General features: G+C 41.1%; 1 protein-coding gene across 1 annotated transcript; it reads left to right on the forward strand.

Annotated features, from left to right (window-relative positions):
• Positions 1-5,614: 5,614 nt before the first annotated feature.
• On the forward strand, positions 5,615-21,505 carry LOC108789207 (ficolin-2-like). The gene is made up of 9 exons (XM_018559158.1): positions 5,615-5,683; positions 12,998-13,051; positions 14,199-14,246; positions 14,783-14,818; positions 16,454-16,481; positions 18,597-18,721; positions 18,816-18,945; positions 19,070-19,204; positions 21,246-21,505. Exons 1-9 carry the CDS (start codon positions 5,615-5,617, stop codon positions 21,503-21,505), a joined length of 885 nt encoding a protein of 294 aa, XP_018414660.1.
• The last annotated feature ends 2,634 nt before the right edge of the window (positions 21,506-24,139 follow it).

Genomic DNA, 24,139 nt, shown 5'->3' on the forward strand with positions numbered 1-24,139 from the left:
GCTCAGAGGATTAAAAATAAAGAATAAAAGAAACAAGGAATATATAGACAAGGGCTTAAAACTTCTGGAAGAAAAGAAAGAAGTGGTGAATCACCACTTCTTTCTTTTCTTCCAGAAGTTTTAAGCCCTTGTCTATATATTCCTTGTCCAGCAGACAAAGGTGGGGGCGTAGTTCTGCTAGATAAAACATACTATGAAGAAGAAATGAGTAATATCCTAGGAGACTAGGAGACATATAAAAAACTAAAGAAAAACCCAACCACAGAAATCAAGAAACAATTAAAAGTATTACTGAAAGATGGATTGAAAAAGAAGATTCTAACAAAAAAAGGAGTATAAATATCTGCTGCCCACAGTGGGAAGAGTACCGATAATATATTTTCTACCCAAGATCCATAAAAATCCTACAAAACCACCGGGAAGACCGATAGTCAGTGGCATAAATTCACTGACATCCCGCCTGGGTGAATACATTGACTGGTTCTTGCAACCACTTGTCAAATGTACTAAAGCTTACCTTAGAGACAGCGGGGAAATTATTAAAAAATTGGCAACTATAACTTATGACAATGATATGCTTCTAGCAACTATGGACGTGACGTCTTTGTACACTAATATACAACATAGGAACGGATTAGAAGCGATAAGATGGGGCTTAACAAATTTTTCAAACTTAGAAGAGATTCAAATTTCCTTTCTCATTAAATGCACAGATTTTTCGTTGAAAAATAATTATTTTTGGTATGGAGGAGAATACTATACCCAAATAAAAGGCGTTGCAATGGGAGCTAAGTTTGCCCCGAGTCTTGCAAATTTATTTATGGCTAAATGGGAGGAAGGTGCAATATACGAACATAAATGGCTTGAATTACAACTGTGGAAGAGGTATATAGATGATGTGGTCGTAGTATGGAAGGGGAGTGTCACCTCCTTAGAAAAGTTCTTGAAGTATATTAATTCCAATGAGGAGGGAATTAGTTTTACTTACAATTATAATAAAGAGAAAATACACTTCCTGGACTTAACGATACGAGGGATAGGTGATAAATTAGTTACAACAACTCACTTCAAATCCACCGATCGAAATGTATACATACCTGTGGGAAGTTGCCACCATCCATCTTGGATTAAAGGAATCCCCAAAGGACAGCTCATTAGAATGAGAAAAAATTGCACTCGGGTAGAAGATTATGAAGAACAGGCTAACATCATTGAAAAGAGATTTCTGGAAAAAGCATACGGTGAAAAGAATTTAGGTAGAATAAAAGAAAACATAAAAAAACTAGATAGAGAAGAAATGTTACAGCCCAAAGTATTCAAACAGAAAGAAGACCAACCTCTATTTTTCATCACATACTTTTCAACTCAATATAAAGAAATTGAACAGATCCTTCAAAAGCACTGGCCTATCCTAATGAGGGATAGGATACTAGGACCAGTGATCCAGAAAAAGCCAAAGAAAAGCCCCCAACATCAAAAACCGGTTGGTAAAGAATATAGTTGACCCCCTAAGCAAACTTTCTCTTTCTTCGATGGAAAAGGCTTTTTCCCATGCGGAAAATGCATAGGATGCACAGTGACAGGACAAAAAAGGAAAACAGTAGAGTTTCAATCTAACTTCAATAAAAGGAACTTTAAAATAAGGGAGTTCATTTCCTGTAAAAGTAAGCACGTCACATATATGCTGGAATGCCCTTGTGGACTCCAGTATATAGGGAGAACAACAAGAGAACTCAGAATTAGGATAAGGGAACATATAAATAATATCAAGAAAGGAAAATTAAATCACAGCGTGCCAAGACACTTTAAAGAAAAACACGGATGTAATCCAAAGGGAATAAAATTCATAAGTTTAGATAGGATAAAAAAACACTGGAGAGGGAACCACATGAAGAGGGAAGTCTCCAAAAATGAAACAAAATGGATCTTTCTCATGGAGACTATGACCCCAAAAGGCTTAAATGTGGAACTAGACCTGAATTGTTTTTTGGCTGATGATTAGACCACATTTGAATTTTTGAGCAAAGAATAATCAGAATGACCTTAGTGTCCATTACGAATATATCAATAAAATGCACAAGAGTGAGATTACAACGTAGAGTGCTTATGAATTTATATAAATACCCACTAGATATATAGGTCCTAAAGTAAAATTCTCCCAAATCTAACTCTTCTAGTGATCTCTTTTATAAAATGTAATTTTAATTATTTTAATCATAATATTTTAATGATAATAATTTTATACATCAATATTTTAGAATACTCATTTCGTAAGTGTAATCATTTAAATTTGGAATAAAGGACTTTTGTGACTACACTTAGATCTGCTTTCTCTCGTGTCCTTTTCCCCGTCTTCCTCCCTCGGTTGGACTGCTCCTGGAGGGCGTTCGACACCGGCATCAGAACCGTGTGCTGACCGATTGGAGGAGAGAGAGAAATATAAAGACTTCGGGGACTTATGGATTGAAGACAAAGTAATAGACACTTTGGGGGTGATTTACTAACCTAAACACACACACACACCAGGTGTGTGTGATTTTCACACAGCAAAACGTATTTATCAACCAAAAAGTCTCTAAAAGCATATTTCCACTAATGCCATATATGGAAAAATCATGCACATGATGCATATATAATGCTGCTTCACAGTTTAGACAAAAATGGTTAGCTCATGCATTTACATTCCTGGATTCATCAACGCAAGCAACATAACATAGAGCTAATTTACACCACATTACCTTGCAATTCATTGCAGGGCTTTGCACAACACACCTGCTGGGTGTGTACACACTACAAAGGTGTTTCGATTCCTCCCATAGATCATGCTGGGAGGGAACACACTACAGATGTGTATACACGTTCGTGGTGTGTTTAAAAGGTTAGTAAATCAACCCCTTTGTGTTTTTTTTGGTTTTCGTTTCATTCATTTTTTCCTCCTCTGAGTGAAAGAGTTAAATGCCTCGTTGATTGAAAGAATCGTTGGCGTAACCCTAATCCACGCCTTATATAGAGGCACTGTTTTTTTTTTCGTTTTGGGGCGATGATAAATGTTTTATGTGAGTTATCATCACTATTGGTCACTCTGAATCGAATAGCTGTTTAATTGGAATCAACCAATCGAGTGATGACATCAACCTTTTGAATCTGAATGCACATGTAATTCATATAGACGTGGGATCGAGTGTCTAATCACAGAATACTGTTTTAATTGTCACATCACAAACATTTTTTACTAATGAAATATTGAACAAAACAAAGACACAGTTTATAATTCATTAATTTATTTATTATACATATTTTACACTATTTTATGATTGGTTGTTCACCTTATCTATCAATTTATTTTTCATTTATTTTTCACTTAAATATAAACAAACATTTTTATTGAGATGGAAACACAGTAAGATGATACAGTAAAGAATATTGCTCACTACCAAGCGCAACATAATTGCTTACATTGGTAAGGGACATATTTGACTAAAAGATCTGCGCTCCTAATCTAACCTCCTACTTACTTAAAAACTATATAAAAGCTGCTGTGCAAAAGAGTCAATAAAGAGTCCCTGATAACAATGCAAAACAAATGCCCAGCGCTAAAAAAAAATATACAATAAAACAGAATAAAATCCCAGTTCATATAATGTTCATAAATTGCATTCCGTGCTCCACAAAGTGCAACCAAGAAAGTCCCAGCTGAAATATAGATGTTGTGCTTTTAGGTGACACTTCTTCCCATCCACCACTGACAGACCGCACTGCCCAATCAGATGGACCATTGTATAAAACATTTTCATACAACGCTCAATGAATTAGTAATAGCCACTTCCAATCCATTCCCTTTATTGCTGAACCATCAATCAGGGCCAGCCTTTGGGGTGTGCGAGCTGTGCGACCGCACAGGGCGCCATGGCAACAGGAGCGACAGGCATCCCACACAGCTCACTATGACACAAGCTGCAAGTAGGGCAGCTTGTGTCCTAGAAACACGTCCTTGCTTCAGGGCGGCAGGGGGTAGAGGGGCAGCACAGCCTGCAGCTTCTCCTCGGATCCCCGCTGCTCTACCCCACCTGTATGGGCTAAGGCAGCAGGGATCCATGAAGAAATACACAGCTGAAGCCGCTGGGGGAGCAGAGAAGGGAGTGTGGCTGTCAGGCTGGCCAAGCGGGGAGAAGAGCAGAGCCGACAGCTGTCAGAAGTCCAGAGCGGGGAGGAGAGAGGAGAAGCCGCTGTCACCCTGTCAGTTCCAGGATGACAGAGGCTCTGTGCGTGGCTGAGCGGTGAATCGGTAAATATGTGTAATACTATTTAACATATAGTCTAGGTTTTGTGTTCTGTTTTTTCTTTTTTCTTTTCTAGATGCACCTTCTTGAAAAAAGGGTCTGCATGACATCCTGACACTTTATTTTTATAGACACTATTTTAGTCTGAAATGTATTGTTTACCACTTGTTTGCCTACTGTTGTTTTATTTAATAAGAAAACGTTTATTGTGCTTACAAGTTTAATACCTTTGAATAAAAGTTTTATTTTTATCACACTTTTAATCTGTTTCTGTGGGGCTTAACAAAATGGGAGGCTTTAAATGGTGTGGGTATTGGGAATGGGTGTGGCCACTGAGGGGTGTGGTTACTGAGAGGCACTGTAAAGCTTTCTCTCACAGGGTGCCTAAGGGCCTAAGGCCGGCCCTGCCATCAGTATTACACCACTCCTTCTCCCTCCCTATTCATCAGATTCCATAAGTGCTCATTAAACATTAAGAAAGGTCCATAGCAAAACACAGTAAAACCATATACTTTTATTAAAATAGTAAAAAAACGCTCACAAGAATGATCATGCAATTGCCTCAAAACAGCTCTCCTCCTCAGCGTCACCGATATGTAACTGGCAGTGAAGTGAAAAAAGATATTCAGTACTTCTGGTTAACGCCAGGCAAAAAGCTTAACTGTCGCTTCCTGAAGAACTGGTATTGGGGACTTCTTAAGTTGCAGTTGTTTTGTTAGGTGATGCTCCAGTTTCAGACAGCCGCAGAACAAGAGCAGATGTAAACAGTTGCGAACTTTAGCAAAACACGCGAAACTGTGAAAAATAGTGCAAGCTCTGGTCAAAACAGGCGCACATGTTAAAAGACAGATTTGCACATAAAAGATGATCTAAGAGGTTAAAACTGCCGCAATTGCTTTGATAAATTCCTCCCCACACTGTAGTTTCTCTTCAAGGTAAGCTACATTGCAACACAGATTCCCTGGTATTTGTCTTGGGAAAATCTGCAGAGATAGAAACCAAAGTAAATATTGCTGTATCAATGGTTACCTTTTGTGCACTAGCAGCAAAAAGCCATTGACCTCTCAATCACACTCCTAGGCAGGAGCTGACGGTCCGTGGTTTTAGTTTCTGGATCACCAAACAGTCTGAGCTATGAGGGGGTCCCACCAGTTCACACTGTGGAGCCTCTGGATCACTCTCACATTCTGTCTGACAGTGGAAGCCTGCTCAGGTTAGTGTGTTTTTGATGGTATAGCAGTTCATAAGATTTCCAGATAGATATGAAAGTATCAATAGTTTCTAGACAGTCGGAATCATCTATCTCGCCATCTCTAGCCTTTTGGGCGGACATCATGAATGACTTGATGCACACGGAAGACTTGGTGGCCGGGGATCTGGAGAGGACAGACTACTTTCTGCGGGTATGGTCTTGCTGGTCTGTATTGTGCCTCTATGACTTTCTGGAATATGCTGGGGTTGTGAGACGAGCACAACTCCTTATCTTATACCCTCACATCAGGAACGAATCACTTGGAACACCTTATGGCACTTACAGCCCTTATGACTTTTCTGTTCCTCTCTCTTTCCCCCTTCTTGCGGTTCCCTAAATCTTTATTTTCTTTCTCATCTTCTTTCCTTTGCTATATGGTTCTCCTCCCATTTGCTTTCGTCCAACTTGGACAGCGGACAAACATTTCATACTGTGTAATTGATTTACTTCTCCTTTATGATACCATGTTTCCTGATATGTATGTGTCCTTATCCACCTCTGTGTTGCCCACACTCATACCAAAGTTTTTTCTTATGTTTGTTTGTTGTATTTTTGCTAATAAAAATTAGATGTACTGAAAAGTTTCTAAAACTAATGATTACTTTTTATAGTTTTGTTCCTATGTACGCATGGAATCAAGGCTAGCGCATGACATATTTGTCAATTGATTAGTCATATAGAGATGGTGGAAGATAATATCTTACAATAGCAAAACAGAAATGGGCAACCATCATTTATATGTTAGTTTAGTGATGATGGTGTATTGCAATGATCACTTTACTAAAACGCATCTTTTTTTAGACTATTGACTCAAAAAATCATACTTTCCTTAAATCTGATGTTATGTTGACAGACAAAATGATCCCACTCTAACAACATTACAGATGGCCTCTGGTGAGCCTGCTTCAGCCTGAAAACATAGAAGGCTGAACTTTCCAAAGATAAAAAAAACACAACAATTTCAAGTGTTGCACAGTATCTATTTGTGGATAGTATTACTATGTTTTGTACATAAAGAAAATGTGTATACTTATTTTTATAACTGATAGTAAGATGATTTTAAATGCTACTTGCTTAACGCATCTGTAAACAAAGTCACTAAAAAGTTTAACATGGTTATGTAACTACTAAAGTATTTTTTTAATATCTAAAATTGTGCAGCTTTGATTAAGATAATATCCGATGATCCTGCCACACAGGTCCTTGTTCTGGCACTTCCTTTATAAGGTGATAACACCCTTTTCCTTTCTCCCAATGTTCCCCCGCATTGTCACTCTGTCACATGCTCTTCCAATGGAGTCTAGATGTGAAGTCTACAGCCATGTTCCACTATTGTCACCATCAAGAAACACACCCTGACAAATGACATACACCAGTTGTTGGGGTACAAGTTAATAACCACAAAGTGGTTGCAATTACGCTGTAGGAGATCTGCAGTGCTGCTATACAAGATATGCAAGGATTCAAAACTAACTTTTCAAAAAAACCATGGCAGTTATTATTGATACCCAGTCAGGGTTTACCTGTACTTTAAGAAACAAAATTGTGTTATTTCACAAAACTATTGATATGCAAGTCATGTATTCAGGCTTTGAGATGTGTAACATTCTATTTAGATTGGCTATTCATCTCACATATTCTGCTGTTAGCCATTTTAGGCTATGAAGAGTCTGTAATGTTCTGGAATAGAATTGACAGGAACTGACACGAAGTAAGCCATATGCACAAAAATATAGACACCATATATGATTTTCCTTCATTTTCCCTTATAGATGTAAATATTATTGAGAGATGGAAGCACAGCTTGGATCTGCTCCGTGGATGTCCTGGGATTGCTGGACCTATCGGACCTGCAGGAGGGCCTGGGGACCAAGGAGAAACAGGTTCTATTTGTTTATGTTAGGGCTATCAGTAACAACTTCTTCAGGGCCTAGGTCCTACGATGGGGCGGCTCTGACTGTTTAAAGGTATGGCCTACCCACAGCTTATATTGCAGTTTTTAGTTGGTGCGGGAGAGCTCTGAAATTATCTTTTTTCTTTTTGTAAATTCTTTATTTAGGCTTTTTATACAGTTTCAAATAAAATTAAAAGAGCAACCAACAGGTGAGGCTGTCATGTCACACAAATATAAAGAGGAGCCATAACATAAACCGTCAATAGCATATTTGTTATATGTGTTGGGGAGTCAAACGTCTAACCTGAGCACAAAGAGATCCTTGGAGGCTATACTCGAATATGGAGAAAGGGAAAGGAGAACAAATAGGGAGAAACTGAGAAAGTACAGAGCACAGTAGGAAGAGAGAGGGCAGAAGGAGGGGAAACAAGGGAGGGGGGCAACTGTGCACCACCCCAATATCAGCCCACCAAGCCAGCAAAGAGTGAAGAGTAAGGGAAGCCTAGGAGACCCAGCCAGACAGCAAATACTTAGTAAAGGTAAGTAACTTAGTAAAGGTAAGTAACTACTTAGTAAAGGAGTAAAGGTAAAATCATACCTGTAAAACTATGTGGGCTCAGTTCACTAAGAGTTAAATACCGCAGGATGATTAAGGTAAAATAACTCAAGCGTTATGTAACTTAAAGGAGAACTATGAGGTGAGTGCTTTTCACTCACCTCATAGTTCTAGCCGACCTGTGACAATGAGACTGTCACAGGTCGGCTCAGTAGATCGGGAGGTGAGCGAACACATACCGGCGTTCGCTCACCTCTCGATCCTGTCACGGCTCTCTGCCGTGACAGGGGAGGGGCTGGATTCCCCCCTCCCCGCTCCGATCCGCCAGCGCTGACTGGCGGAACGGACGGGGGAGGGGGCGGGTACAGCTGGCTCTGCCTCTAGATAGGCAGAGCCAGCTGTCAGTCACGCAGCTGGGCAGATCCCGGCACAAGTGTCGGGATCCGCTTCAGCTGCGGCGTCTCAGTATACCGCGGTAAAAGCCTTAACCCCATAGTTCTCCTTTTAGTAAACAATTCACTAAAATCTATAAGTTATTTACTTTTTTTTAAATAGCGGTATTTAGCTCATCATTTAGGCTTTATTTTTTCACCTATAAATGTTTTTGTTGTTTCCAGTGGCACATTGGTACAGTCAATTGCACCCATAACATTAAAAACCAGCCAAGGAGTAAAAATTGTTTTTTATTTGGTCCCATTCCTGCCTTCAGGATGGCGTTCTTCTCTGTATCGTCCTTTGAATGAACTTTCCAGCAATGTGTTCTCAAATACTTCCATTGCCTGGCTATGAACACTTGCACACTGCCACAGGCTGGGTACAAATACTAGCTGCAAGGGATGCACTGATACCAATAATAGTATTTGGGCGAGTACTCGTACTCGCCTAAATGCTCTGATGCTATTTTCGATACCAGAATTTCTGGTATCAGGAAGCCGGGCAGCAAGTCATTACATTCCACCCAGCTTCCTGCTTGGCTTGGCTGGCTTCCTGATTGGCCAGAAAGCCGGCTCCATGTCTCCTCGTCACCTGGTGACAAAAGAGAACGGGGGGGGGGGCAAGTAATGACTCACCCCCGGCTTCCTGATTAATCAGAAAGCCGGCTCACTATGCGATGAGGGAGCATGGAGGCAGCTTCCCAGCCAATCAAAAAGCTGGGGCGTGGGTAATGATGTGCCGCCCGGCTTCCTGATTGGCCAGAAAGCCAGCTCCATGGCAGCCTATCAGCTAATCAGGAAGCCGGGTGGCGGGTCGTTACACGCCGCCCGGCTTCCTTAATGGGACTTCCGGTATCAGTATTCGGTATCGGCAAGTACCGAGAAAAAATTATCGGTACTCCAACTTGATACCGAAAATTGTACTCAATACCGTTGCATTCCTACTAACTGCCACAACCATGTACTAATTACATCACACTTTATATTGTGAATTTAAATGTATGTTTTTCATGTGATGTTTATCTAATTTTTTACAGTTTTTGCATTATGTATCTCAGATCATTAATGTGTTTTTAATTAATTGACCCTTTTTTTTATCAAGTTCCTGGCTAGCTGGAAACACCTGCAGGCGAGCGCATGAACTGCAGGACCTGGCTCCAGCGCCACCTGGAGGTGCTATGGTCCCTGACACTATGGCTGCATGCACACCTAGACTTTCTACAGCGTCTAGGTGCATTGAGTCTAACTGTGTTTACACAAACAATAGTTTTTTGCATCCTGGGATCGTTTAAACTGATTTTACGCATGAGAACGAGGCTAAACCCAGGAAAATCTAAACACAGGAAAAGTGATCTGGGAAGCATAAAAGTTGTTTATACTTACCAGATAACGTCTCCCGTGTTTAATACAGGAGTCCCTTGTGCATGGGGCCTTACAGCAGGAGCGTGCACACAGGAGAGCTGGTCACTTACCCCAGAAGTGTCAGATACCTGTTACATTTTCTTTGCTTAGAACATCACAAATAAAGGGGGGAAAAATGGAGGCCTGGTGACAGGGTTTCTTTAAAATAATCAAAGTCCTCAAGCAAACAAATAATATATTGTTTCTATTTAAAGGAGTTCCTGGGTTGCCTTCAGACAAAGGTGAAATAGGTAAAAAAGGTGAGTGAAAATTCATGCTGCCCCACAATAAACAAGCCCCTCACTTTCAACAATTTCATTTCAGGAAAACATTTATCCACAGTTGGCCAGGCACTTAACATTAGATTTTCCAGCAAATATAATGTGTAATATATAGTAATGTAGTATACCGTGTTTCACCGAAAATAAGACACTGTCTTATATTTTTTGGGGCCCTAGGTCTTTTGGGACACTAGGTCTTATTTTAGGGGTAGGTCTTTTTTTAATGTACAACAATCTAACGTTAATCGAAATTAAAAAATCCAAAATGGCAAAGTTAAGAATAGGGTGATCAAGGCAATCGGGGGTGCCGTACCTTTTCAAGAGTAATTTGGTAACCAGAATGAGCGAAGCACACTTTCACTATCGATTCTTCACAGGCATTTGGTATTACTCTGCCTGTGGCAGGAACCGGCGCTATAGAGGAAACATCGGCTGGCTTCGTTGGCACCACTGATTCTCTCTCCCGCGGCTCTTCAAGTTCCCCCTTATGCCACTACCGGCCCTGGGAATGATCACAACTAGGTCTTATTTTCGGGGTAGGTCTTATATTTTAGCAATTCCCCAAAATAGTACTAGGTTTTATTTTTGGGGTAGGTCTTATTTTCGGGAGAAACAGAGTAGTACATACAATAATAGTGTGAGGGCCTAAACAACACATTCAATTTATATGCAAGGAGATTGTAAGGTTTGAGGCCAGGTAAAATTTTGCAATGCACTCCAGCAGATTACATTATTCACACTGGGGCACTCCAGGCCCCAGCATAAGTATGAATGAATAGTGCTATCAATGTGAAGAACCAGTGCAGCGAACTACCTACGAATTTGGAAATAAAAGTAGTCGACATTTGGCACGCTCGATAAAAGAGAAACAGGCCCGAACATATATCCCAAAAATTAATTGTAAACAAAAGGGTATAGTTAACTCTTCAGAGCAGATCGCGGAAGCATTCCATAACTATTATAACAACCTATATAATCTTAAGGAAAATATAACAAGAAAAGAGGGAAGAGAGGACCAAAAAAACAAACTGGACTATGTGTAGCAGACACCCCTGCCTAGATTAGACAATGAAGCAATAAACAAACTGGATACCCCATTTTTATTGGAAGAAATCATAAAAGTAATTCACTCACTACCGGGGGGGAAAAGCCCAGGTCCCGACAGGCTAACGGTTGTTTTTTATAGACAATTTGCTGGAGAACTGGCCCCAATATTATTGGAAGTGTTCAACTCCATCGGTGATGGAAGTGGGTTCCCATGTCAGAGCCAAGAGGCCTATATAACATTGATACATAAGGATAAAAAGGACCCCACACAGTGTTCGAGCTATAGGCCGATATCATTAATAAATGTAGATATGAAAATTTTCGCAAAAATTTTGGCCTTACGCATACAACCATTTTTACAGGAAATAATCCACCCAGAGCAGGCAGGCTTTGTTCCCGGACGAGAGGCGAGGGATAACACTATCAAAACTATCTCCCTGATCCAACAAGCCCAGTCAAGGAAAACTCCTCTGTGTCTACTATCCCTAGACGCAGAGAAGGCCTTTGACAGGGTGGATTGGAAATTCATTAAAATATCTCTAGAGCAGATAGGAATACCGACTCCCCTAGTATTAAAGATCATGGCACTGTATACAAACCCAACGGCGCGGATCCGCGTGAACGGAATACTATCAGATAAGCTGGAAATCCCAAATGGGACAAGACAGGGATGTCCTCTGTCCCCCCATGTTGTATATCATAGCGATGGAGCATCTGGCAATTGCCCTTCGCCAGAATGGGAATATACGGGGGATGAAAGTAAAAGAGAGCACCCATAAACTGAGTATATTTGCTGATGATGTACTCCTATATGTAACTAACCCAAGGCTAGCCTTCCCCTCGATATTAGAAGAAATCAAGAAATTCGGGAAAGTTAGCAATTATTGTATCAATGCAAGCAAATCACAATGCTTGGATATTAATTTACTAAGAGGACCCTGAGCACTAGCTTTTCTTTCATATGGGCACCGGAAGCATTGAAATATTTAGGGATCTATATTCCAGCTGACCTGAGGAAGCTATACTTGTTAAACTATGCTCCTCTGCTGGAATCCACGAGGATACGCCTGGATGGGTGGAGGGGGAAACAACATTCCTGGCTTGGGAGGATGTCCATATTTAAAATGGACGTCCTCCCAAGATTCCTCTACATCTTCCAGATGCAGACACGATATATATGGAACAAAACAGGAGTTCGATTTAAATATGACATATTGACTAAAAGAAAATTGGATGGTGGAGGAGGATTGCCTCATATGGAAATATATTATCAAGCGGTGGGTTTAAGTAGAATGCTGGATTGGTTTATTACGGGAAACCGGAAATTGTGGGTGTCGGTGGAGCAGGCAGAGGTGGATATACCCCTGACATCTATTCCGTGGATACCCCCAGGAATGCATTATGTTAGTTATGTGTATTTGTATGACATGTGAAATTTGAAAATTTAATAAATAAATATTTAATAAAAAAAAAAAGAACCAGTGCAGCCAAAACTGAATTTTCAATAAAACGCGTAGGCTGCTTGTCTGTATCACCCACCTGTTTCTTATATATAAGCCCCCTGTTAGGGCTCCTCGCTCTCTCTCCAGTTGCCAGTAACTAATTTGTCTCGTGGCCTTCTAATTACTGTATTTAATAAAAAATCCAATAGCTACATTGACAAACCTTCATAATGGTGGTAAAATGTGACGATTGCTGCACTATACTTTTATAGCAATCACTACTGGAGAGAAAGCAACAAAATCTATTGTACAGTCAGAGCTGACGGCTAAATGTAAAAATATGTATTCATTTAAATAAGGAGCGTCTCTGAATGCTTTTCAGATCACCCGTAATTCTTCTATTTCTGCAGGAAATCCGGGGGACATTGGAATTGAAGGAAAAGTTGGATTTCCTGGGCTTAAGGGTACGTTATAGTACTTAACAAAGCTGAAATCTGGGCAGATAAAGAAATCACAAATGAATGCAGCTCTGAAATCATTAATACATACTTGAATTTATTTGTTGCAAGGATGAAGGTAAGAAGAGGCATAGTATGTCTCTTCTGCAATAAAAATCCTTCCTGCTGGCAAGTTTTTGAAATCAGGGCTATGTTCCATTTACATTTTTGGCTGGACTCATTGCACTATTTTTGTGATAATAATTTTATGTATATTTTGATTCTTTCAATTACTTTATGTACAATTTAAATTTTATAACATATAAATAGGCACTATAATGTCCATGGGTTGCTATTAGTTACATGTATTTTATATATGCAAAACTTGGGGTTCACTATCACAAGGATAAGGCGCAAATAATTAAGACAATAATTTTTACTGGAAACACAATATTTAAAATTTTTTATTTTTTTTTTATAGATGTCATTAGTCATGATATTATAGCTGTTTCTATTTGGGAATGTAGATGAGCCTCCTCCTCTTCCCCTATGTTCGGGGGTTTATAACACAAACCCACAATTAGTTTACAACTAGCATCAGTCTTATCTAGTTCCAGCCACAAGGACTCTACACCATCGCAACTCTCTCTCATGAGGTCATCCCGTATGTGCACAGTTAGATTGTTTTCATACATGCATACCCCTCCCCCCCCTTTTACCAACCCTATCCCTCCTGAACAGGTTATACCCTTGTATATTGGTAGCACAGTCATGTGCACTCTCTAGCCAAGTTTCTGTTATTCCCACTATATCGTACTCCTCATCGTGTAGCATACGTTCTTAGATCCTCTATCTTGTTTGCTAGAGTTCTAGCATTGGTGTACATACATTTTAGTTTAGTGGTAGTTTGGTTTTTATTATTACTCCTTTCTGGAGCCCCACTACTTTTTTTATTAGATCTTGGTATGGTTGACACATTACTTATTAGATTAACTGGAGTCATTAAATTAACTAGATTGACTGGAGTGAGCCCTCTATCCCTCTTTGTGTTACTGCCCTCAATATTAATCGCCCCTGAAGTTGCCTGTACTATATTTATTATATCTGTTTTTAGTCCCCCCATTATCTAGTTTACAAGCTCCTCCAGTCTTTTAACCATTTTCTCCCCCCAAAGTGCTGCAACTTCCCCATTAAGATGCAGGCCATCCCTGCTATAGAGCCGGTAACCGACTGAGAAGTCAGCCCAGTTCTCCAGGAACCCAAAGCCCTCTTTCCGACACCAGCTCCGCAGCCACTTGTTCAGTTCTCTCAACTCCCTCTGCCTCTCTGGAGTGGCTCGTGGCACCGGCAGTATTTCAGAAAATACTACTGTGGTGGTCCTTTTCTTCAACCTAGCACCTAAGTCTCTGAACTCGCTTTTTAGGACACTCCATTTTACTCCTATTTTGTCATTGGTGCCGATGTGCACCATGACAGCTGGGCCATGCCCAACCCTATCCAGTAACCACAGGCCCTCAAGTGATTTTAAGAAGGTAAAATACTCACAAGGCAATGCAAAGTGCAGTGACAAGTAAGGTAACACAACCAATAAAATCTAATTTTTTACCTGGCAATGGCCAATTTAAATGTAATTGGTTTTAAGAGGTTATTTGTATTAGAAGCCTTTATTCTGTACAAGCCTTTATTCTGAGTTTTCTGTGGGCTAAAATAAATACATTGTATAGGCTTCACTTTTTTTTATGTTTTCCCTTCCAACAGGAGAAAAGGGTAATGATGGCCCACAAGGAGCAAAAGGTAATAAGCCATGTATGATATAAAAGGTTGTTTGGGGTAATGCACCATTCTCCCCAATTCTATCATCATTACAAGAAGACCTCTCTATAACTTTCTTTCTTTCTTTTTTTTTTACAAAGAACACCCTATTCCTGTTCTTGCCCATGCATATATGCTTAAAGTGTAATTTGTAGGTAAATTAGGATAGCACCTACTTTATATTTTTTAAATGTTCCCATTCACATAGTATAACTTTTAAAAAAAAGTTAAAAATCGCTGCTTACTTTTTTACTTGCTAAAATTCTTACTTAGCTTCCCTCTTGTATGCAATGTTAAAGAGGGGGCTGGGGAGTTGTGTTTATCATAATTAACCCTGTCTGTACTGTGCTGGCACATCTTTATTATCAGTTGTAAGCTGTATATTTACATGACTGTGTGTACTAACAAAGGGTTAAATGTAGGGATGCACTGATACCGAAACTAGCATCGGTATCAGTGCCGATACCTAGTATTTGGGCTAGTACTCGAAAAAAGTAGGGCTTTAAAGGGTCTAAGACAGTAAATAACTGTTAAAAATTATACATTTTCATTTTTATTGATCCATTTAATTGGGAGTGTACAATTCATTACTTTATGACATAATAAAACCAATATACTGTACATTTCCATGATTAGAATGTCATAAATTCACCACAGGCAGCTATCGCAGATTCATGAGCTTTCTTTGTATTATTATCTGCCTTTAAAAAAGGTCCATCTCTGTACAGATGGTATCACTGCAGATAAAGCCAAGGATGGTTTCTATCCTAATCTCAATGTTTTTCCCCCCAAATGGGCTTCTTCAGGAGAGGAACATGCAGCTAGACAGAGATGGACTTAAAGGAGAACTATGAGGTGAGTGAAAATCACTCATCCTCATAGTTCGAGCCGACGTGTGACAATTAAATTGTCACAGTTCGGCTCAATAGATCGGGAAGTGAGCTCGCTCACTTCTCGATCATCTCCCTGCAAAGAGCGGTGATTGTCAGTCACTGCTCCCCGAGGGGGTTCCCCCCTTCCTGCTCCAATCCTCCAGTGCTGACTGCAGGAATGGACGGGGAGGGGGCAGGCACAGCTGGCTCTGCCTCTAGATAGGCAGAGCCAGCTGTCACTCACGCAACTGGGTGGATCTCGACAGCATTGTCAGGATCCGTCCCTGCCGCGGCGGTCTCAGTATAGCGCGATATACTAAGCTTTGGGTCACGGGAGGATGCTAGTATATGTCCTTCCTTGACCCTTAAGAGAACTATGGGGAAAAACACTTACCCCATAGTTCTCTTTTAAAGCAACAAAAAAAACAGCTTTTTTCTCCTTATACACATCTACACAATGGGCATTCTCCAAAGCCACAATTGTTTATGTTTTAAAATAAAGTCTTACTATATTTAATCACTTTAAAAAGTCTGCTGTGCTCGCTCCCGTTACTCTTCCCTCCCCTCACACTTCCAGAAAGGCATGGAGCACAAGGAAGAAAGGGAATTGTGCGGAAAGACAGCATGACAGGGGGAGAAGGGGAGACAAGCATAGGAAGAGTTAATAGGAAAGGAAAACACAGAATAAGGAAGGAGGGGTCGCTTACCTGATTGGAGGCATTGGGAGAGGGTGGGATTTCCAAAGGTGGGGATCCTGGGAGGAGTTGGGAAGAGTCCAGTTGCAGAAGAATTAGACCAGGAGAAGGTATTTCCTGCCCACCCGCCCCTACAGAACTTTTTGTTGCGTTTTTCTCTCGTTGTTAATTTGGTTGTGTGTTTTTCTTTGTTGCTATTTAGGTTTTCGAGTGGCTCGTCACGGCAGTCTTGGCGGTTTGGGGTCCTTGAAGGTGGTAGGGATGCCGTAAGTTATGTAGAATGGTGGGGGACCCATCATAGGTGTGGATCTCCTTTTAAGTGGTGTCAAGTGTTGAACACCTAGTTTTTGGGCTGGAGGTGTCTACGTCAAACAGATAAATGTCCCCGAGGCGGTGCTGTGCGGCTGGGGGCCAATTACGAGTCATCTGGAGGGCGTAGACATAATTGGTTATGGGGCGGTGTTTCCTTTTGTTTACAGGTGCCTTCAGGGACCCAGAAACCAGGGGGTTAAAAAAGAAATGTTTATACTGGTATATGTTTTGTTTCAGATTAAGATATTGGTTTTATTTTTGTATTGAATTTTGGTATTTAAATTAAAGAAATAAGTGGCTGCTGTGGCCCTTTTGAACTCCATACGGTCTAGCGTGTTTTATTGGGAAAACGGTGGGGGGTGGAGTTCGGTGGGGGACAGGCCACAGTGTGGTGGGGTGAATGGGGGAAAAGACGGGATCCCTCTGAAGTACCCTTGTCATGTGACTTAGTAAGAGCCGTGCACGTTGATTCTGGTCATGTGCACATCTTTATTTGCCTACAACTCACATGAGGCAATGAGGAATCAACTCTCACTGCACACAGCTGCCTCATCCACCCTCCCTCTCCTCGCTATACACGCTGTGACAGTTTTACTACTTGCAATCTCCACTGCAATGCTCTGAATTATCAAAACTACTTACAAAAGCTTTACATTAAATCTACAGCAAACATCAAGTTTACAACAATCTACACAGAAAAACAACTTTATTACAAATGTAGGAGCCGTCAACAACAGGCTTTTTGTCTCTGATGCCTTGTCCCCTTTGCATGATATGGTTCCATCTGCCAACTCCTATGTCAGCACATGAATAGTAGTGGTGTGGGGGCTGACGAATGGAACCACAGCATGCAAAGGGAGACCAGGCATCTGACACACCCAGAAGTGTTGGATGCAGAAGATAATCAGCAGAATAACAAGTAGGTATTGACCCTTTCTACACAGGGAGCATTTCTAAAAAAACATTTTTTTATCTAACGAATGGGCTTTTATGAGCAGCCTTTGCAATATGGCAATCAGACTTGGAGAAAGCAAGTCAGAAACAACATTTTTTTTAAACTTCTCTTAAACATTCTAAAATCTGTTTATCTTGCAGGTGAAAGAGGAGATCCTGCCGAAGGTAAGAAAATGGAAAAAATTTTTATGTCTATTCTTGGCCTTTGTGAGAGAGATCTTACAAAACATAAATAGGTATTCCTATTATCCTTTACTTATAAATAGGCAACATATGACACAGCACTGTGCAATGGGGCTCATTTAGTAAAGGAGTAGAGACTGTTCACAAAATGTTTGTTCACTCTGCAAGTGATTGTTCACTTAATCTGGAAATAGGGTGAAGGTGGGCTCACTGTAATCATTCAATCATGTGCAAGCAAAAATCAACTTTTCTTCATTTCCCTTGAAGATGATTGGATATTCAAAGTAAACACAGCTTTGCATAGTCACTTAACCAAACATGAGTAGGTCTGAGCTCTCAGAGGCAAAATTGAATATGATATAAAAATGAAGAGACTCAGATGTGAAAGGTTTTGTATAACATATTGGTAAATTATGGGAAAAAGGGGCAGAAGTACACAAAAATATGAGAGAATAAACATTTCATTGGTGAATATGGCAATATCTATTAGGAAGATGAATTTCGCCTAAATAATACTTTGGTAATCACAATGTCAACACCTATCTTTTTATAAATAGGCTGATCAAGATGAACTGAAAAAAATTATGATAGAGGGCTCAAATTTAGATTTCTGCTCATTACAAATAAAATAACCCTTGATCAGTAAATACCGGTGCACATGCACATTAGGGCAGGGCTAATACAATGTAATCAGGTACAGGTATATGATGTACATGTAAGATGTTTATTCTGTCTGCTCTGCAGGTCCTCGGAACTGTAAGGATTTGATGGATTTAGGGTTAACCCTCACAGGGTGGTATTACATATATCCAGATGGAAGTCCGCTGAGAGTCATGTGTGATATGGAAACAGATGGTGGGGGATGGATTGTAAGTTTTATGACAGTATTATGTAATTGAAACAAGATGAGTATTCATGTACTGACACAATGTAGTATATGTGACCATTGCAATTTTTGTTTAGATTTTCCAAAGACGCTGGGATGGCTCCGTTGATTTTTACCGTGGCTGGCAAAGCTATAAGGAAGGATTTGGGAATCAGTGGAGCGAATTCTGGTTGGGAAATGAAAATATTCATGCCTTGACTGCCAAAGGTGAATTATGGTAGATGGAGAGAAGAAAGGAAGAGAGAAAAAGAGAGAGAGTGAGAGTGAGTGAGTGAGAGAGAGAGAGAAAAGATGGATAGATAGTTTTTTTTAAAGATGTTGGTTCTTACAGGTGATTTCGAACTCCGTGTAGATATTGGAGATTTTGACAACAATAACACATATGCCATCTATGAAGGATTCTCGCTCGGAGGGGAGTCAGAGCAATACACTCTCCATTTGAACAAGTACACTGGGGGTACCGCAGGTAACTCTTTTTAAAAGATGTGGCGAACTAGTATAAAGTGGTAGAATTATGTTTTTATCCCTTGCAAAAATCCCTCTTTCAATGCAGGACAGTATTCTGCTCACTTTGTTAGCTGCAGTTTGGCATTGCATGCTATTGCTAAGTCTGTGGTCTATATGGACCCCCAGATCTTTCTTCATTCCAGACTTCCCCAGTGGAGCATCTTCAAAAGAGTATTTTGCATGCATGTTCCTAGCTCCCAAGTGCATAACTTTACATTTATCAAAACTGATTCACATCTGCTATGTTGCAGCCCACTCCACAGTTTTATCTAGATCTTGCTGCAGTGATTCTATGTGTTGTTGTGAAATGATTGCCCTACATAGCTTGGTATCATCAGCAAACACTGAGATTGAGCTATTGATTCCAACCTCTATATTGTTTATAAATAAGATGAACAGAACTGGTCTTAGGACCGAACCCTGGAGAACCCTACTTTTGACTTTGGACCATTTAGAAAATAAGCTGTTTATCATAACCCTTACGTTCTTTTCCTGTAACCAGTTTTCTACCTATGTACCTACAAGTTCTTCAATACCAATAGTCCTTAGTTTGTAAATGAAATGCTTGTACTGTATCAAATGCATTGGCAAAGTCCAGATAAACTATGTCAACTGGTCTTCCTCTGTGACCACATTATGCCTAATGAAGGAACCCTGCGTGGTCTCGAGACATTTGATACTATTACCGAGCGCCAATAAAGGCCTTATTGGATGAAGATCCTTGGTGTGTTGATGACATATCAACTTCTTGGATGTATGTGCCACCATCCACAGAGTCATTTCAGCACCCACCAAAAAGTGTACATTGGTCAGGTGTTCGGTGGTTTATCTACATCTTTCCAATATCTGACACCTATATTTTAGATAACTTTTTAACAGGTGCTGATGTACAGAGGGATACTGGGGGAATCCTCTTTACATTAAAGCCCCCCCCCCTCGCATCAGATTGTCTGGAATTCCCCTTTTACATCAGTGATTCTGATGTAAACAGGGGCTCTGGGGACCCAGATGTAAGAGGGGACTCTGATGTCAGGAGAAACTCTAGGGACTCAGTCCCCATTGTCCCACTTTACATCAGAGTTCCCACTTACATCAGAGTCTCTTCTCAGGCTGGGAGGTGGAGTACTGGAGGAGGCAGCTCAGGTGAATAACTTACTCACTGATTTGGGTCGGCAAACTGGAGGAGGCAGAGTACTGTGGGAGCAGGTCTCTTAGAAGATGTTCCGTCCTCCTCTTTTCTCTGCCTAAATACTGGGTAAGGTTGGGGAGAGTGTGCACATCATTGGTTCGGTGCTAGGATGCCAGGCAACCCTAGAAACCAACTAGCAGCTGTGGGTGTCGGTGATAGTCAGCAAACTTATGCTGACCTATGGAGGAGTGCTCCCCTTCAAGTGGCACCAAGGGCATGTGCCATACCCTGGATACACCACTGCATAAGGAGATGTGCAGAATAATTGTTTACTATGTGCTGTTGCTGTGAGCCCTCATTGATTTATGCAAATTAATGTATCCATAACCAACATTTCTATCACTTATTTTGGATAGAAAAGGGAAGGATTTGAGCCCTTGTTAGGTTTCTAGTGCTGTCTGTGTCAAAGTGATGGGAAATCTAAAATGTTACGATTGTCATTGGAACAGGAGGTGAGGGAATGTCTTCCAATGGGGACACCTGTGAGGGGATCTAATGTGTCTCCAGCACAAAAAGTTAAGTTAACCTCTTGCCGTCCGCCGTAGTAAAAAAACGGACGGACGGCACTGCTGCATTTGCGGGTTGCTGTCTCCAGACGGCAATTATTTTCTGCTCGCGCGCGCCCCTAAAATTCCCCCAAATGGACAGGGCAAAAAAAAATAAAAGAACGAAAAAAAAACCTGACAGGTTTTAACTCTTCCCTGCTCTTTCCAAAAAAAACGAAAAAAAAAACTTGACTATTGATACACTTTACAAGACATTTATAATGTAAACAGGAAACAAACTGACCACTTATTTGTTCCCTCATTAGGTGATTCGCTCTCTTACCACAAGAACCAAAGGTTTTCTACCAAGGATAAGGACAGTGGAGGCAGCAACAAGGCCAATTGTGCTGTTCTTTATACTGCCCCCTGGTGGCACAAAGCCTGCTTTGATGCCTCTCTGAATGGGCTTTATCTTCGAGGGGAGCACAAGGAAAAAGGGGGGATTGCCTGGTCCAAATTCAGAGGAGTCCAGTACTCACTCAAGTTCTCAGAGATGAAGTTTCGCCCATTGGAATCAGAAGAGTGATAGCCTTTGTTTTTCTGTATATTAACCTCTTCCTTTCCCATGGCCATTTGGGTTTTAAAGCTGAACAAAGTATTTAGATGCCACTGCATGCTTTGCAATCTATCTGGGTTTTTACAATTTGTTTAATGATTCCTTTGTAATAAAATGATTCTCACACAATTGCTAAGCTCGTTATTATTATTTTTTTTTCCATTTTAGATCACTGTTTTATTTTCTACAAGGTTTAAAAAAAATCTCATGAGTTTACATACCACCAACAGATTCTGTACCTCATAAAGGACCAGCCCATCAAGAAGTGAAAGTTCTAGTTAGAGCTTTCTAGAATAAGTAAACCACTGGCTGCATCTTTGTTTTATTTGGAACAACAGTGAGATCACTCTGCCATCATTCCTGACTCCCGTCCATTTGGTAGTTTTTCTTGCTCCAGCCCACCATTGTGTGTCCTATCTCCTACTTTCATATTCATAGTCAAAGCTGTTACTGCCTAAATAAGTTCTTATTCCATTAAACCAAGTAGACTAAACTATGCAAACATGCATTTTTGTCCTATGCATCCCTCACAGACTCTTGCTGGTAGGGTACATATATTAAAAAAGAGTCAGGCAGAGGAGCCTCTGTACACAATGTATACAGTATTCCATTGTAAATGATGCATAAAAAAATAATTCATTCCTAGACAGGTTATAATGCATAATCCTTCTGTCAGTTCTTTTAAAAGAAAAGAACAAAGAAAGTGAAAAGTGCAATATTAACTGATCAAGATTCATATTGCACTACTGTGGTTTTTAGAAAGGGAATTGATTGCTATGGAATACTACGCCCTGCTCTTTGATCCTTGCACTGCTACTTCACTGGTAGATTTGTAGCCTGTTATATTGGTAGTTCTACACCTTGGTTAAAATAAAAGAGGGTTATCAGCTGCGTCTGTTCTAATAAAGTCTTACAGTATAACAGGATATGGGATGTACCAGTAATATCTAGATAATATAGATGCTGACTTGTGTTGATAAAGGTTGAACTGTCAGTTCACATACTGCTCCTAAAATAAAAGATGCAAATGAAATTACGTGCTTACAATTCAGACATGTTTCCTATGCACAGTCCGAATGTACAAGGCCAGGCAGAGCTGATAAAGAATTGGGCCCCAAGAAACAATCAGAATTGGGTCACTATGATGGAATATTGTGCTCACTTGGACGATATTGCCTAAAGTAAAGTCAGATATCACAAGCTCATTATGCTCTCTCTGTCTGTAAGCAAGCTCTAAGTGACAGCTTTGTGCAATGCAGTACAATGTAATCCGCTAGGTCTTACTTCCGGGGTAGCTGCACATAAACTGTGTAAAGACCGGCCGCAGCTCCCGCCCCGCCCACACACCTCCACCCTCTCCTAGCGCAGCAGTGTCAGTTCTCCCGCCACGCCGCCAGATGTCGCTGCAGCAGCCGCGTCAACCCTAAATTTTACCGTTGGGGGTCACCACAACTTGGCAAATGTTACCAAGGGGTCCTGGCCCTAGAAAGGTTGAGAACCACTGGCTTAGAGGAAAAGGGTCTTAATAGTGCCCTCTGTTTGGCTGTGTAAGAATAAGAATTTATCAAGGAAGTTTGCCAATTGTTTAAAGTAAAAGGGAACTCTAGGCAATAGCATAACTATAGCTATAGTAAACCATGTGACTGCCAGGGCTGTAGGAAGGGTGAGGCTAGTGAGGCACTCACCTCGGGTGCAGCTGTGAGGGAGCGCAGCCAGAGCCGGACCCGCAGCTCCCTCACACTGCCCGCGGTGGTGTTCATGGAAGTTAGAGGAGCGGAGTGCAGACGCTATAGCTGCCGCTGGCCAGACAACTTCATTTTCCAGCAGACAGCATTGCAATGGAGGTGCAGCCGGGTCCCGCCAGGCAGCGTGTGGACACTTGAGAGGGGTGCGGCGTGCAGGAATCTTGGACAGAGAACTGGTGGACGGAGAGAGCTGCAGCCTGCAGATAGTGACACTGTCACTGTGGCAGTATTTCAACTCACTGTGTAATACTCATTCCCCCTCCCCTTCTCCTCTCTGTGTGACACCTGTGTGCCTCCATACTGTCCCTATTGAGCATCCCCCCACATACTTTTTTTTCCACTATGATTTTAATAATAGAGATAAAACAGTTTCATTAAAACATCCAGCAGGCCAAAACTCCACAGCTCCCTCCCGCAGTGGTTGATACTTATACCAGTGGCAGAACTACCAGGGTTACAGCAGCCGCACTGACCACAGAGAGCCCACACTGACCACAGTGAACCTGCACTGACCACAGTGAGCCCAATCTGACCACAGTGAGCCCAATCTGACCACCCAGAACCTGCACTGACCACAGAGAACCCCCACTGACCACAGTGAGCCCACACTGACCAGGGAAAGCCTGCACTGACTACCGGAGAGCCGCATTGACCACCAGGGAGCCCGCACTGACCACCAACTTTTTTGGCGTTGGGGTTCCCCCTTAAAATGCCTACTAGACCTAAAGGGTCCGTCGCGGTCTTGAGTTTGGGGATAAAACCTGCATTTTGGCGAACTCGAAGCATACGTGCCAGTTGCCTGCCTGGTTTACTCCCAAACTCATAGGTCTGCTGAGACAGATAATTCACGGATCTGGTA

This window comes from Nanorana parkeri, unplaced genomic scaffold (assembly GCF_000935625.1).
Source record: "Nanorana parkeri isolate BGI_ZX_2015 unplaced genomic scaffold, ASM93562v1 scaffold380, whole genome shotgun sequence".
Classification (NCBI taxonomy): Eukaryota; Metazoa; Chordata; class Amphibia; order Anura; family Dicroglossidae; genus Nanorana; species Nanorana parkeri.

Bases quoted from the DNA above. Each gene is read 5' to 3' on its own strand.
- LOC108789207 (XM_018559158.1), top strand. From the start codon at position 5,615: ATGAATGACTTGATGCACACGGAAGACTTGGTGGCCGGGGATCTGGAG. The intron at 14,247-14,782 runs GTAACCGACTGA...CCCTTCCAACAG, and splicing joins CCATCCCTGCTATAGAGCCG to GAGAAAAGGGTAATGATGGC. The intron at 16,482-18,596 runs GTCCAGTTGCAG...TCTGCTCTGCAG, and splicing joins CCTGGGAGGAGTTGGGAAGA to GTCCTCGGAACTGTAAGGAT.